Source organism: Petaurus breviceps, unplaced genomic scaffold (genome assembly GCF_028583685.1).
Source record: "Petaurus breviceps papuanus isolate PSGF00001 unplaced genomic scaffold, PetGlider_PUasm1.0 186, whole genome shotgun sequence".
Classification (NCBI taxonomy): Eukaryota; Metazoa; Chordata; class Mammalia; order Diprotodontia; family Petauridae; genus Petaurus; species Petaurus breviceps.
Window position 1 is genome coordinate 48,799,216 of NW_027185798.1, and position 17,523 is coordinate 48,816,738.

The 17,523-nt window shown below is 38.3% G+C and overlaps 1 protein-coding gene across 1 annotated transcript in view; it reads left to right on the forward strand.

Annotated features, from left to right (window-relative positions):
* Nucleotides 1-17,523, forward strand: part of LOC138162255 (mitochondrial adenyl nucleotide antiporter SLC25A24-like) — an 87,598-nt gene that overhangs the window by 24,976 nt on the left and 45,099 nt on the right. The window contains exons 3-4 of the mRNA XM_069089284.1: nucleotides 6,664-6,774; nucleotides 17,224-17,350. Of these exons, the coding sequence (XP_068945385.1) occupies nucleotides 6,664-6,774; nucleotides 17,224-17,350 (238 nt within the window). The remainder of the gene's footprint in view (nucleotides 1-6,663; nucleotides 6,775-17,223; nucleotides 17,351-17,523) is intronic.

Here is a 17,523-nt window from a genome sequence, read left to right on the forward strand (position 1 = left end):
ACCACCCTCCAATTTGATATAATGCCAGCATTAACTACTTAGAGTTAAAAGATCATTGAAAGGGGCGCAGAAGTCACATATTATGTCATATATTATTATTAATATATCAATAATGTTACTTATAATATTATAATTATTAATATAACTAATGTATTATATGTCATATTATATATCTTTCATGTTCTGGGATGTAATTCATCTCATGTTTAAACCAAATCTGTCAGAGACACATTTTTATTAATTTGTAAACATTCCACTTGGAGATTTCTGACCCATGTAGTAAATCAGTATCCTAGTAAATCAGAAAAGACTTTTCTCCTTTAAGCAACCTCACAGCTTACAATATTTGTGAAACAAAACATGAAAAAAAATTCTATAGGAATTAGAAAACAAAAGCATATTCTTTCAGCTAGGGTTTTTAGAATTACTAAACCAAAAGATCTATATTCATGTCTACACACACAAACACCCTAAGAGAAGATAGACCTTTCCAGAAACTAACTGAAAGGTACTATATAGGAAGTTAGATTAAATTAGCCCCAGAGTCCCTTGTAATTCTAATATTCAATGATAATTAAGTAAAACTCACATACTGAAAGTGAGGACCAGTGAAGAAATTCCCTTGGGAGACTTCTGTAGATGAACTCCTAAGAGTCCAACTGTAAACAAAAGGGGCACCTTTAGATCTAGTTAACAAAATGAAATCTCCACCCTTACCTTAGCATAAACAGATACTTTTCATTACTTCCTTAGTTATAGGCATAAACTCAGTCTGCATCTAGCTGTCAGTTTTGTTAGAAGAGAATTAAGACCAATCTTTAAATTGTCTTCTATTCAAGGGAGTCCAGGGAGGTTAAAAAATATTAGATCAGAAATGCTGCTATAATATTAATTTTTAATTTTTATGACATATAAAGAGGTCTTGATGCTTTTTATTTTAACTTTGGTGGCTTGAGTTCATTGAGGACAGCTATCATTGAGACTTTTCAGTTGTGTCTGGCTTTTCATGACCACATCTGAGATATTCTTGACAAAGATCCTGGAGTGGTTTGCCATTTCCTCCTCCAGCTCATTTTACAGATGAGGAACTGAGGCAAACAGGGTTAAGTGACTTGCCCAGAGTCACATAGCTAATAATGGTCTGAGGGTGGATTTGAACTCACAAAGTTGAGTCTTCCTGACTCCAGGCCTGGCACTCTATCCACTGTACCATTTATTTATTCATCTCTTTTCTTTAAACTTTCTCTTTCCTCCATCTAGCCAGAAGTTCAGCCAAAGCTGGATTTTAAAAGATTCCCTATGGAATTTAGAAGGAAGGTTGGAACATGCAAGCTATCAATCAGTTACCACTCTCGCAATTGCTACATGATAGACTTGCCTTCTCTTCTGGTTATACCAGAATAGCATACTTTACAGTAGACTGCATCCCTTATGGGACTTTAACTTCACAGTTTTAGTTGGAAACATGATACTGTTACTTCTATTAATCCAAATTTTGTTATGTATGCCAGGGATGAAACACTGATTTTTCTGTGGGTTTTGTTTTACTTGAAAACTAAGTCTGAATTATTCATAAAATGTTATATTGTGTGTGCAAATTATATAGTATTAATAGATCCTTTAGGAATTTCTAGCAGTTAACATTTTGTGGCTAAAAGGATGACAGAGGGTGTTCTGACCTAGACTCCTGAGATAGCTGTCTGACATGGTTTGGGGAGGAAATTATAACACAGGAATCAGATAGCATCTTGGTGACCTTGGAGTAGGAGCTGGTTATCACTGAAAGGAAGATTGTTGGCCTACCCTTTGACTGACTAGCTTTGAGGAAAGCAGCTATGGGGATTACAACTGAGGTTCTAGATATGGGCAGAAGCTTGTAAAGCAATTAGGAAGGCGACTGACAGTTCAGTTGAGTAAGAAATGGATTTATGTGTTCCATTTTTTGAGGCGTGTCCGACTCTTCATGACCCTATTTGGGCTTTTCTTGGCAGAGATACTGGAGTGGTTTGCCATTTCCTTCTCCAGCTCATTTGATAGACGAGGAAACTGAGACAAACTGAGTTAAGTGACTTGCCCAGGGTCACACAGCTACTAAGTGTTGGAGGCCAAATGTTTGAATCTTCCTGATTCCAGGCCTGGCACTCTATCTGTTGTGCCACCTAGCTTCCCAAATACAACATAAATATGAGATCATTATTTGAAGTATTCTTTTGCTTTTGTTCTCCTGGGTACTTCACATTCATTTCTTTTGTTTATTATTTAGTATTGTTAATTTATAAGCATATGGCCTAGGTTTAGTCCTGAAAATAAGTATTCTGACTCTGATTTCTTTTCCTCTTTGTGTCTGGTTTGCACAAATTATCAAAATGGCTATGATATTCAGTTACTGTTGCCCAGGTACATTGCACCTGCTTACATATGGCATCTGTCATACATGGCAAATATACCTAAAGAATTAAGGTAAATTATACTTAGGTTTATAAAAACTTAGATTAGAATTACCACAAGACATCAAAACAATAAATATATTAACATCTTGAAATAATAAGAAACTTCAATCCAGATGGAATCATGGATTTAGAACTGAAAGGGGCCTTGGAGGCCATGTTTCAAACCCCTCATTTTACAGATGAGAAAACTGAGGCAAAGAAAGGTTAAGTTATTTAGCCAAGGCCACATAGGTAGTGACAGAGTGGGGATTTGATAGTGTCATTTTCCAAAAAACAAAACCAAATCCCCAAAAGCAAGCAAACAAAAACCCTGATTCTGATCCTGGCTTGTTCCTTCTGGTTCCTTCTTTTTTACCTCCAGGGTATGCAGAAGATGATACAACTAAGTATTTGGACAAAAAAAACCCAAGAGACTGGCAGTCATCCTAGCACTTTTGAGGTTTTAAATGCATCCCACAGCTATTATTATTTTTTTTTTTGGCAGTCCCAAAGTAATCTGGAATGACAGTTTCTGCTCATTTTTTCCCCCTAAAAAAATCCACTGGGAAAATGCATATATTCTTGGTGGGACTAATGGAAATGGTGGATGGGGGTGGGGATGGTGCCTCACTATCTTCCTTTTCTTCTCCTTTTCACATTTTTTCTTTCTGATTTTTTACAATTCAATGAATTTAACACCAGCACTGAACCTTATTTCCAGACAATTTCTTTGGTGGTATGTTCCTATTAATGCTATAAAATCAGAATTCCTATCCCAGGAACTGGATAGACACAGCTGGAAGATAGGGTGTGGTTGCTGTTGTTCAGTCCTGTTGTGACCCTTGGGCCATAGCATGTCAGGTCCTTCTATACTCCACTATCTCTCAAGGTCTGTTCAATTTCGTGTTTGTTGTTTCTATGACATTATATATCCATCTTATCCTCTATTGTCCCATTTTCCTTTTGCCTTTAATCTTTCCTAACATAAGGGTCTTTTCCAATAAGTCCTATCTTTTCATTATGTGGTCAGAGTGTTTAAGTTTCTGCTTCAGTAGTTGTCCTTCCAATGAAGAGTCTGAATTGATCTCTTTAGTATTGACTAATTTGATCTCCTTGCAAAAGTCTTCTCCAATAGCATAATTTAGAAATGGCTATTCAGTAGCACTCAGCTTTCCTCATAGTCCAACTCTCACATCCATATATTGCTCCTGGAAAAAGCATAGTTTTGACTACACAGACCTTTGCCAGGAAGGTGTTGTCTCTACTTTTTAGGCTGTTGTCCAGATTTGTTATAGCTTTCCTTTCAAGGAACAAATGTCTTTTAATTTCATGCCTGCAGTTACCATTTGCAGTGATCTTTTAGCCCAATAATATAAAATCTAACACTGCTGCCATTTCTTCTCCTTCTTTGCCAACATGTGATAGACCCAGTTGCCAAAATCTTTGTTTTTTAGATGGTAAGCTTCAATCCAGCTTTAAGACTGTTCTTTTTCTTGCTTCATCAAGAGCTTCCTTTTTTTTTTTTGGAGGGCAATTGGGGTTAAGTGACTTGGGCAAAGTCACATGGCTAGTAAGTGTGTCAAGTGTCTGAGGTCGGATTTGAACTCAGGTCCTCCTGACTCCAGGGCCAGTGTTCTATTCACTGCACCACCTAGTCACCCCCATCAAGATCCTTCTTAATTCTTCACTTTCTGTCATCTGAGTGGTATTGCCTGCCTATCTGATATTGTGGATATTTCTCCTGGCAACCTTAATTCTAGCTTCTGATTTATCCAGCCTGACAATTCACATAATGTACTTTGCATATAAGTTAAATAAAGTGACAACATTCAACCTTGCTGTACTTCCTTTCTAATCTTTTATTTATTTATTTATTTGCTTTTTGGAGGGCAACTGGGGCTTAGTAACTTGCCCAAGGTCACACAGCTAGTTTTTTTGTGTGTCTGTGTGTTAAGTGTCTGAGGCCAGATCCGAACTCAAGTCCTCCTGACTCCAGGGTCAGTGTTCTACTCACTGTGCCAACTAGCCGCCCCCCTTTCTAATCTTAAACCAATCAGTTTCCCATGTTTGGTTGTAAGTGTTGCTTCTTGACCTGTGTACAGGTTCCTCAGGAACAAGTAAGATGATCTGGAACTACCATCTCTTTGAGGACTTGCCACATTTTTTGTAATCCACACAGTCAAAGGCTTTAGTTTAGTCAATGAAGCAGAAATAGATGTTTTTCTGGAACTCCTTTGCTTTCTCCATAATCTAATGAACGTGGACAATTTGTTTTCTAGTACCTCTGACTCTTCAAAAACCAACCTGCTTTTCTGGTAATTCTCAATTTACATATTGCTGAAGGCTAGCTTACAGAATTTAAAGTATAACCTTGCTAGTGTGTGAAGTGAGCACAATTGTTTGGTAATTTGAATATTCCTTTGTCATTGTCTTTCTTTAGGATTAGGACATAAACTGATCTTTTCCTATCCAGTAGCCACTGTTGTGTTTTCCAAATTACTTGAGTGCAGCACTTTAACAGCATCATCTTTTAAAATTAATATTAAAATTAAACTGGAATTCCATTACCTCCACTAACCTTATTGTTAGCAATGCTTCCTAAGGCACACGACTGACTTCATTCTCCAGGATATCTGACTCTAGAACAGTAACTGTACCATGTTGGTTATCCGTGATGTTAAGATCTTTCTTGTATAGTAGTTCCCCTGTGTTATTCTTTCAACTTCTTAATCTCTTCTGCTTCTGTTAAATCTCTACCATTTTTGTCTTTTATCATGCTCATTTTTGCATGAAATGTTTCCTTGATAACTAATTTTCTTGAAGAGATCTCTTGTGTTTGTCATTCTATGGTTTTTTTTTAAATTTTTTGCGTTGCTCTTTTAAGAAAACCTTATCTCCATGTTATTCTCTGGAATTCTGTATTCAGTTGGGTATATCTTTCCCTTTCCTTCTTTCCTCAACTATTTGTAAAGCCTCATCAGACAGCCATTCTGCTTTCTTGCTCTTTTTCTTTCCAATGTTTTTTTGTTGTTGCCTCCTGTGAAACATTGCAAGCCTCAGGCATTCTATCTACCAGATCTAATCCTTTATATCTATGCATCACCCCCACTTCATATTCATAAGGGATGTTATTTAGGTCATAACCATATGGTCTGATGGTTTTTCCTTCTTTCAATTTGTCTGAATTTTGCAATAAGAATCTCATGATCTGATAGTCAGCTACCTTGTCATGCCAGAGGGCTTTTGTAACTCAATGAAACTATGCAAGATTACCCAAGACAGATAGGTCATAGTGGAAAGTTCAGACAAAGAGTGACCCACAGGAGAAGGAAATAGCAAACCACTCCAGTGTCTTTGCCCAGATGGGTAGTACTAAAATGATGAAAGAGATGGTACTGGAAGATGAACTCCTCAGTTCAGAAGGTGGAAGCAGAGGTCAACTGTAAGTAACTCCAGTACTAATGAAGCAGCTAGGCCAAAGCTGAAAGGAAGCTCATCTGTGGATGTGTTTGGTGATAAAAGGAAAGTCTGATGCTGTGAAGGTCAATGCTGCATAGAAACCTGGAATGCAACATCTCTGAACCAAGGTAAGCTGGATGTGGTCAAACAGGAGATGGAAAGATTAAGCATTTTGGGTGTCAATGAAATTAAATGAATGGAAATGAGTGAATTTAATTAAGATGATCACCACATATACAACTGTGGGCAAGACACCCTTAAGAAAAATGGAATAGCCCTCATAGTCAACAAAATGGCAAAAAGAGCATATCTGCTCCAATCCAAGACAAACTGTTCGACATCACAAGTCTATAAAAGTAATACAAGTCCATGCCCCAAATCACTGATGTGGAATAGGCCAAAGTGGATCAGTTCTATGAAAACCCACAACATCTAGAAATAACATTTAAAAATGTCATATTCATCATAGAATTGGAATGATAAAGTAGGAAATCAAAAGATAATTGGAATAACAGGCAAATTTGCCTTGGAGTTCAAAACAAAACAGGACAGAGATTAATAGAGTTTTGTCAAGATAATTGAGTGGTTATAACACTCTGTCAACAACCCAAAAGGCAACTCTACACATGGACACCACCAAATAAATGGTCAATATAGAAATCAGATTGATTTACATACTTTGCAGTCAAAGGTGGAGCAGCTCAGTACTGAGAATTAAAACAAGACCTGGAACTGACCATAGATCAGATTATAAACTTCTTATTGCAAAATTCAGGGTGTGGACAGATTTCAATCCAATTCCTCTGCTTTCTCTTTATCACTTCTTCAGGATAACAACCCCAAAAGCATTAGCACTCTGGACCAATCGAGCAGCAAAGAAACGAAGGTAAACTACCAGCCACCTATATTTCATTTCTCCTTCTCTGCCCTTCCTTAAGGTGTCTCCTTTCCCACAGAAAGTCTGATCCCACCTCAAAGTCAAAGCCAAAACTAATCCCTGGAGGTACTCTCCGCAGCTGGCTTTACATTTCTGAAGCTCCTTCTGTGTGCAATGCCCTGAGCCAGGCACCAGAATGTGTGCTGTTCTGGCTGATACTGACCCAGAAAGGGGCACAGCTTAAAAAGACCAGCTCAAGACCGCAGGATGCTCAGGAGAGAGTCTTGAGCTCCGGGACTTGCAGCTCTCTGTGCGTCCAGTGCCCTGAGCCCCCATGCAGTACTAGACCAGTCCCCCAGTTCCGTCCTGCCCCACCCTGGGGAGTTGCCCTGCAGGCACTGAATTCCGTGGAGAAACGGACGCAGGGCTTCAAGGGCCTCTTCCTCCCAGAGTTCTGACGAAAATGTGCCCCTGCAGGGCCCTCCTCACCCCGGCCGACCCCGAGCCTTATCTTAGACGGCAGAGCTTTCCATACAGGGCGTTCACCTCGGTGCAGTGGGTAGGTGAGCTCCACGGCCCGCGGTCTGCTGCCCTCTGTCCCGGTGCGGGTGCAGCTTCCCTGTCCCCGCGCGGACAGACGCCTCGGGCCGCAGCCCAAGCCGCCACCGCCACGGTCCTCGGCTGGGCGGGGTGGGGGGGCAAGGCCGGGGCAGGACCGAGGAGGGCAGACTGGGATCCCGGCTGGTGGCCGGAGGAGGATTTTCCCACGTCCCCCAGGGTGTCCCCCCACTGCCTCTGGGAGCCATGCTCCGCTGGGTGCGTGGCTTCGTGCTGGCCGCCGGCAGCTACAACGAAGATGAAGAGTCCAACCGCCGCTATGAAAACCTCTTCTGGCAGCTGGACCGCAACGGGGACGGGAAGGTGGACATCCTCGAGCTGCAGGAGGGTCTTGGGAAGTTGGGTATCTCTCAAGAGACGCAGCAGGTGGGCGTAAATGACAGGTGAATAGGAGACGGGACAGCCATGGGCAAAACCAAAGTCTTTCCACCGATATCTAGCGAAAGACCCATAGCTCAAGTGAATTTCTGTATTAAGAAAAACACCTTTCCTCCATCCTCATTCTTATATTAATTTGATGAACGAAAAGCAACAAAAATCTGACCTATCTTGACCTCCTCACCACCTTAATCCATGATTTTATGATTGAGTAATATCCTAAGAGTGTCTTGTCCCCTGTGGTTGACAGTATGTACTGACCACTGCTTTGAGGAAATATCTCTAGATACCTAGTGGCCTAAATATGTCTTCATGGCTGCTGCTTGCTTGGAGTATACATGAGAACTCAGTGTAGAATTGGGACTCTTGATAAATGGCTTCCTAATAGAGAAAGTGCTGGGAAGGATCTAGGTTTGAATTCTTGTAGTATCACTTATTATTACCTGCGTGATCTTGGGTAAGTCACAAACTCCCTCTAGGCTTCCTTTCCCTTTTCTGTAAATGAGAGGATTGCAGGAGATGACCTTTAAGGTCCAATGATTTAATTTTGGAAAATAATTGAGCTTTTAAGGTTCTGGTGTACAAATACCATCAAGAGTTCTGTGCAATTCAACAAACATTTGTTAAAGAACTATTCTATGGATGCTGGGTAAAAGACAAAGTTTTGATAAGCGGTACCAGCTCTCATGGTTCTTAGAAGTGGGGAAAAGACACATAGGACAAGTAACTATAATACAAAGTGATATATGGTAAGCCCATGGGTGTGCCAGCAAAGTGATCTATAGGGAATATGGGTGGAAAGATACAGTGATAAGTTAAGGTTCCTTGGAGGAGGTGACATTTGAGAGGACTAGAGACTGGGGGTAGCCTAGAGGAAATCTCTTAATGGAGCTTACATAGTAAAGATAAAGGGAATGGTAAAAGATATGTGTGTAGGTCCCCTGGTATCTGAATCCAGGATATTATATTTCTCACAGTTTACTATTCTTCCATCCTTATAATGCTGTTACCATCTCTCTTTCCCATTTCTTCCTCAAATGCCACTTGGCATTTAATTAATTAGATTCAACAATCATTTATTAAGTACTTACCATTAACAAGTGCTAGGTGGTGGGGATACAAGTGTGCCAGGTGTTGGGGATACAACTACCCAAACTGTAATCTACCAAATTGTTGTGAGGATTAAATGAGATAATAAATGTAAAGCCCTTAGCACAATGCTTGATACATAGTAAATGCCATATTATTTCTATTTATTATATGTATGAACCTTATCTTCCAACTTATTTTTTTGCTGTCTATATCTTTGCTTTAAAGTCATTTAATATTAAACTATAAATGTTTTTATAGAGACGTGTTTAAGACAAATAAAATAATTTTAAAAATCATTGTTTGGGTAAAGCCCTCACAATGGACTTGCTGGGTTGAAAGGCATGAAAAGTTTTATTCGTCAATACATATTGCTATATTGTCCTTCAGAATGTTTGCACTAGTCTTCAGTCCTACCAATAATGGAATAGGGTATCTGTTTCCCCACAATTCTACCAGTATTAGATTTTTTATAAATTTTTTGTATTTTTCTATTGACTTCACATTTCTTTGATTATTAGGGAATTTGATATTTATTTTAGTAACAATTTGCATTTTCTTGTCCCTAAATTTACTGTTTCTATCATTTGACTCTTTCTCCATTGGGGAATATTTATTTACATCAGTTCCTTCTAGATTCTTATGCATTTAATACATATTTTTATATTTTGAAAGCAAATATTTTCCCAATATGTTTCTTTTCTTTTAACTTTAGAGATATTGCTTTTTGTTTTATAGTCTTTCTATTCTTATATAACCCAATCCCATTTGTTTGATAAAAGTCCCTCCTCTAGCTAGGTAAGAAAAATATTTTTCTTTCTCTTTTTTTTTAATGACTAAAAAATTTTAGATTGTGGATCCAGCTAATTTATTATGGTATATAAGATGCATATCTAAACTCATTTTTTTTGCTATATTATCCATTTTTTCTTTTTTTTTTTAAAGTTTTTTTGTCTTTATTAATTTGTTTGTTTACTTTGAGTTTACAAGATTCAGTTCCCCAGTTCTTTGAGTTTCAAATTTTCTTCCTACCCCCCATGGTGGCATACAATCAAGTATAGAATCTGCAGATACTTTCACATTAGACATTGGTCAGGTTATAAAGAAGGATTGTATCAGATGGAATGAACAATGGGAAAGAGGAAACCAAACCAAACAAGAAAAAGAAAGAGAGCAGGTCATTTGTTTCAATCTGCATTCAAACTCTGTTCTTTCTCTGAACCTAGACATCTCTCTCCATCATGAGTCTTTTGGAGTTTACTCATAGCCCTGCATTTCTGAGAAGAGTCCAGTCTATCAAAGCTGGTCATCACACATATGTTGTGCCCGTAATTGTGTACAAATTTTTCCTGGTTCTGCTCTTCTCACACAGTATCGGTTCATATAAGCCCCTCCAGGTAGATAGGAAATCCATTTGCTCCTTGTTTCTTATAGCACAATAGTATTCCATTACATTTTTATATCATAACTTGTTTTAGCCATTCCCCAATTGATGGACATCGCCTTAATTCCCAATTCTTTGCCACCACAAAAAGAGCCGCTATCAATATTTTTGTACATATGGGTCTTTATACATTTTTTTAAAAAACATTTTAATGATGATCCTATTTCTAATGTTTCTAAAACGTGGGCTTCTCACGCATCAGATCTTGGGTTCTATTCCTCCGTCCTATGATGTTTCCTTGACTCTCTATTCTCTCCCCAGTGCCAGAGATGAAAAAAGTCATTATTGCTTTGTAGTGTTTTTAGAGCTCGGAGTGTTAGTCCCACTTTGCTGTTTTTCTTTGTGACTCTGTAATCTTCTTCATCTTTTTATCCCCATCCTTCAATACCTGACTCTTCGTGACCCCATTTGGGATTTTCTTGGCAAAGATACTGGAATGGTTTGGCATTTCCTTCTCCGGCTCATTTTGCAGCTGAGGAAACTGAAGCAAACAGGGTTACGTGATTTGCCCAGGGTCACACAGATAGGAAGTGTCTGAGGCCAGATTTGCATTCAGGAAGACTCATCTTCCTGAATTCAGTCCTGACGCTCTATGTACTATGGTGCCACCTAGCAATTCTGTCTTTGTAGGTCTTTAAATAGTCTCCTGGGCTCCAATCTCTCCTTTCTTTAATTGATCCTTCAGATTGTTGCCAAAGTGATTTCAGTGTAGTGTGTTTATTGAATGACTCTGCTGCTCAGAAATCCTTGAAAGACTCCCCAGTGTCCTGTAACTAAAATATTAACACTAACCTTGATATTTAAGGTCTACCATTCTCTGACTTCAACTCGCCTTTCCAACATGAGAGTGGTATAATGGGCAGAGAGGGGGCATTGAATACGAAAGCTGGGTTCAAGTCCCGACTCTAGGGCATATTGACTTGTATAACCCTGGGCAAGTCACTTAACCTGTTAGTGTTCTAGGCAACCCTCTAAGATTCTTAAGTTGCTGATGAGGTACATACCTGATAGGGAGGGAATTTTCTCATGTGGGAACTTGCTTATGAAAATCACAGATTGAGTCCTCATCACCATTTTACCATATGACATTTATTATGATTTTATCTAATTCAGTGAAATCACTTATTGGTATTTTGCATGGTATTACATTAAATCTGTAAGTTGGTTTGGGATATATTTACTGTTTTTGCTATTTTTACTTGACCTGCACAAGGAATATTTTGCTATTTAGTCAGTTCTTCCTTGATTTCTGTTAAGGAAGATGGCTTTGTAAAGGTTTCTTATATGCTTCAAGTCAATATTTGGTGTATTTTTTGATATTATGAAGGCTATTTTTCTTGCTATTAATTTCTTTCTATAATTAGTGCTGGCATATGGTGCAGATGATTGGGGGTTGGAATTATCTTACATCTAATTTCTTTCTCTCTTTTTTTTTTAAAGCAATCGGGGTTAAGTAACTTGCTCAAGGTTACACAGCCAGTTATTTCTGGGTGTGGTGCTGAGTATCTGAGCCCGGATTTGATCCAGGTTATCCCGACACTGGAGTCGGTGCTCTTACTCGCTGAGCCACCTGGCCACCCCTAAGCAATTGGGGTTAAGTAACTTGCTCAGGGTTACACAACCAGGTGTTTCTGGGTGGGTGCTAAGTGTCTGAGTCCGGGATTTGATCTCCAGGTCATCTCAACACTGCAGCTGGTGCTCTTACTCGCTGTGCTACCTGGCTGCCCCTTACATCTAATTTCTTTAGTGAAGTCATTGATCACCATTAATTTTTATTGTTGTTGACTCCATTTTTTTAAGGCATATGATCATGTTGTATGAAAAACAGATATTGTAGCTTCTTTGATAATGATTATTCTTTTAATTTCTTTTCATGCCTCATTGATAAGACTTCAAAAACTATAATAAATAGCAAGTGAAAACTCTTTTTAATGGGTGTATTTCAGTGTTTTTCCATATTCCATATTAGAACTTCACTTTGAAATATTAAAATTATGGAAATCTTCATTTGGTTTTTCTCTTCCCCACACTGGTCAGAATCCTTTTAGTCTGACCAAATATCTACATTTCATACTATTTCACAGTTAATCAGCTTTGTAACTACACACAATTTTATTATACCAAGAAAACAACTAAAATATTTGTTAAGAGAGACTCTGTGGAAGGTTCAGCTTAATCACCTTCATGAATTCTCCTGGCCATTTCCCAAAGCAGAAAATCAGCTCTTGATGTCTTTTATACCATCCCTGGGTGATTAATGGATTAATGGCAAGAGTTATATGTTTGGTACCCTTTTTAGGGGTTTAAGGCCTTAATTAACAGGGGCAAGGAAACAGTGTAGGAGGTGGAAGTTTGTCCTTCCTCTGTCTTCCTCTCTCTTTTTTGGTTTAATTTTATTTATTTATTTTTGGTTACATTTTGTTTCAAACTGTTTCCCTACCCCACCATTTGATGTACAGACACACATACATACACATATGCACACACATGTGTAAAACCATACTATGCATACTTCTATTTATCAGTTCTTTCTCTGGAAGTAGATGGCATCTTCCTTCATAGGTCCTTTGTAGTTGATTTGAGTATTTACAATACTCAGAATAACTTAGTCATTCACACTTATTCTTTTAACAATATTGCCGTGATTGTATACAATGCTTTCTTGCTTCTGTTTATGTCACTTTTCATGTCTTTCTTCTCTTTGAACAGCTGATAAGATTCTCAAAAGCTTTTAGTTAGCAATTTGTCCATATCCTACCTTTCCAGCCTTATTTGTTCTTTTTGTTCGCTTGTTTCAGTCCTGGCTGCCTCTTCCTGACCCCGTTTGGTGTTTTCTTGGCATTTTGTCATTTCTTCTACAGCTCATTTTACAGAAAAGGAAACTGAGGCAAACAGGGTTAAGTGATTTGCCCAGGGCCACACAGCTACTAAGTATCTGAGGCGAGACTTGAACTCAGGAAGATGAGTCTTCTGATGTACCAGGCCTGGTACTGCATCCATGGTGCCACCTAGCTTTCTAGCCTTATTCTACATTATTCCCTTTATGTACACTGTAGTTCAGGATAAGAAGACTTTTTACTAATTCTCAAACATGAAATTATGCCTCTTGTCTTCATTCCTTTGCACTGACTGTTTCCTATGTGTGTGTGCATATATATATACATACATATATACAAACACACACATATGTATATGCCTTCCTCAACTTAGGGCAGGGAGATTTTTTTATCTTTCTTTTTCCTGCACGAGGCCTGGTACACAGTAGGAATTTAATAAATGCTTGTTGATTGACCTCCATTTCATGCTGGCTAGGCTGTGGAGTTCAGCTAGAGAGACCTTTAGTAGTTTTCAGTAGCATTTCTTTTAGGGTATTTAAGGGAGCCAGAGACTCAGAGACTATTAGTATATCTCTTGGTATAAATTGGCCTATTCTTGGTGGTGAGAGTATTTGTAGAGAGGGTCAGTGGATGTAGTGTTAATAGTACATGCTGGGGAAAGACTGGTTGAAGCTATACCTTATGGAGAAGACTCATCCTGCCTACATGTGGGAATATTTATGACTGTCTGTCATTTTGGGGTCATGATTTCCTTCTGTTCAAACACACAGAATGCATCGAATTTGGGGGATAATATAGTGCTAAAAGCTGCGGTCAAGTCTGGGTTAGTGTTTGCCTTTCTGAATCACTTCTGATTTCCTTTTCCCTAACGCGCAATTCCTTAAAGAACATGGGTACCCAGTGGTGGACGTTGGCCATTTGCCCAGGGTCCCACAGCTATTAAGTGTCTTGGCTGAATTTGAACTTATGAGGACGAATCTTCCCGATTCCAAGCCCAGCGCTCTATCCACTGAGCCATCTAGCTACCCCTTCTGCAGGATGTCATATTTGCTTCCCACTTCCTCTACAACAAACCACATTATGCAACTTTCAAGAAATATTCCTTAAGTGAATAAGGCATAAGAGGAGGATAAAAAGAAAATGTTCCTCTCTGATGGGGGAATGACAAATGGGATTAAGAAGGCAGAAGCTTTTTAATTCCATTTCCCCCTCATTGATTCTTGCAATAAAGATAATGCAGATGTGGTTTAAAAATTGCTATGAGTAACATTGAAGTTTGGAGGGCAATGACTCCATCAGGAAACAGATTATTGACATAGACTACTTAAACTACATGTGCTCAAAATCATAAGAACTGATGGTTTTCTATCTTTAGAATATTAAAAAAATGTTGTCAAAAATTGTCAGAATCACTGAAAGTTTTGAGAATTTATGCCTTTTTGACTTTCTTAATTTGAAGATGATAAATACCAAAGCAGTGATTGTGTATGCATTTTTAAAAGAATGTCCTTAGAAATTATTCACCTGTGACCTTAATTTATGTTTACACAGTAAGTTGGTAGGAAGGAGAGGGAAAAAAGAATTTATATAGCACTTACTCTATAACAGGCACTGTACTAACTTCTTCACAAATATTATTTCATTTGGTCCCCTTAACGTACCTAGGAGGTATGTGTTATAATTTTGTAGTTTACAGTTGAAGAAACTGAGGGGAATGAGGTTAAGTGACTCACCAGAGTCACACAGTTAGTAATTGTCTGAGGCTAGATTTGAATGACTTTTAACACCAGGCCTACCATCTATCCAGTGTACTACCAGTTTTCCACAACATTTTTTTTTCTTCCAACATCAGATGTATGTGAGTTTATAAAAGGAAATTGCTCTAGTTCTGAAGAGTAGGTTTATATATGGGTAGAGAAGAGGAAACGGGTGAAGAGTGTGTATCTGATAATAAGGAAAGGCATTAAGTAAAGGGTTTAAAGATAGATGTTTCTAGTAGGCAAGTCAATTAAAACTTGGTCTTGAGATGGGTGAACCAAGCAGGGATAGAAAGAACAAGTCATTTTGGTTTGCATGGTCATTTCAGTTCAATAATATTTTATTAAATGTGCCTTCTATTTGCAAATTAATCTTGGGGATTCAAAGATAGTTGAACCAGTCTCAAAGAGTTCATAATTTAGTGGAGGGGGGGAAGATGTATATAAGTAACTTAGCTACAGATTAGAATATATTAAATTCACAGAGGAGACAATGAAATATTTGAGGAGAGGAGGATCAGGGAAGGCTTTAATGATGACATCTGGTTTAAAGAAAGAAAGATTTCAACAGATGGATTTATTGGGGGAGTCCATTTTAGTCATATTGTTGTTTGACCATTTTTTCAGTCATGTTCAACTCTTCATGACCCCATCTGGGGTTTTCTTGGTGAAGATACTGGAGTAGTTTACCATTTACTTCTCCAGCCCATTTTACAGATGAGGAAACTGATGCAAATAGGGTTAAGTGACTTGCCCAGGGTCACACAGGTAGTAAGTGTCTAAGTCCAGATTTGAACTCAGGAAGAGGTGATTCCAGGCCTGGCACTCTACCCACTGCACCACCTAGCTGCCCTTACATACGCTACATTTTTCAGGGGCCACTCAAAATTCTTTGGTGGGCCGAAAGTAGTATGTTGTACGGTCCTGTTCTAGTCATTGGGGATGATCGTTACAAATTCAGGCAGAATACGTCTTCTAGTTTTCTTCAGGGGGTAGAGAACTAGCTGACTTTATGACTTTTATGACTTATGACTTTGCTTTAGAGTACTCTTTGTGCTAATTAATGTGGCATTAAGGCATCCCACAGTAAACTGGGACAGTCATACTTTTGGGTGCTTTGTCCAGTTTCTCGTTTGTGCTAAGTGTATTCCAAGACTATGCTGCCCATCTGTATGTAGAAAGACTATGAATACATAGTTGAAAAATAGAAGAAATTGATAGAATTCAAAATGACCTTAATGAGTTTCCTTTCCATTCTTATCTGACTGACTTAAATTAAACAAGGATTTATTACTACATGGAAGATAATTGTATTAGTTTCTGAGGGTATGAGGACAAAAACCCCAAATAGGTTCCATGCTCAAGGGGCTTATGTTGTTCTGGAGAATACATAAGTAGTGGGTAATTAGATGTGTAAACAGATGTATAAGTACTCCGAGGTCAGTGTTTTTTCCACTGTATCATGCTGCCTTCTCTCTTAATTCTGTATGATTTGGGGACGGGATCTACATTTTGCAAAGAGGGGCATAGCCAGCAGAATGAAAACTGACATGGTGGAACATCAGTTAGAAATTTCCCTACTTTTAGGACTTTTAATGTGCATATTGAAGAACTGAAAGTATGACTCTAATAGCATTTGAAAATATGCCTTTTATCATGTAAGTCTTTGCTTCATTGTTTCTATAAAGAATTCATTCTGAAACCCAGATTTGTTTGTATCTGATATAATGGTGATTTCTCCAGTGTTTTATAAAATTCAGAAACTGTGGAATGTCAAGTAAGAGCTGTGTCTAAGGGGCAGCTAGGTGGTAGTGAATAGAGCACCGGCCCTGGAGTGAGGAGGACCTGCGTTCAAATCTGGCCTCAGACACTTCACACACTAGCCGTGTGACTTTGGTCAAGTCACTCAATCCCAATTGCCCTCCAAAAAAAGCAAAAAAAAAAAAAAGAGGTGGATCTAGGTGACCTTTAAAATCTCTTTTCATTCTAAAACAGAGGTGTCAAACATGGGGTCTATGCTGTGACCACAACGCTCTTGAGTGCCCAAACCAGGTTAAAAATGTAATTATGAAATCTTTAACAAAATAAACAAAAATACAGTAAAATATGTATAATATTAATATGTAGATTTCTGTGCAGTCTGCAGAGGTCCTTATGTGGGATTTAATGGTCCATGTTTCTATTTGAGTTGGACAGCACTGTTCTGGAAGTCTGTAATTTTCATGTCTTTGGTTGGTTTAGCTATAGACTGACAAAACTGATTTACTTAATAGGATCAGCCTAATTATACAATAGTGCTGATGAATTTCTCTTATGATTTTCTTCTTTCTTGTAGGATCTTTTAAAGGTTAGTGATGCTAACCATGATGACCAGCTAGACTTTGAAGAATTTATGCAGTACCTTAAAGACCATGAGAAAAAAATGAGGTTGGCGTTTAATAGTCTGGACAGAAATCAAGATGGTGAGTTTAATTTTTTCCATTTGCAACTGACTTAAAATACACAGACATGTATACATATATACATACATATTTATGCATATATGCTACCAGTGTTGAAGGATGTTTCATTGTCTGATATGAAAGCTTTTATCTTTCTTATTCCCCAGAGATTAGAATCATCCATCCATCCATCC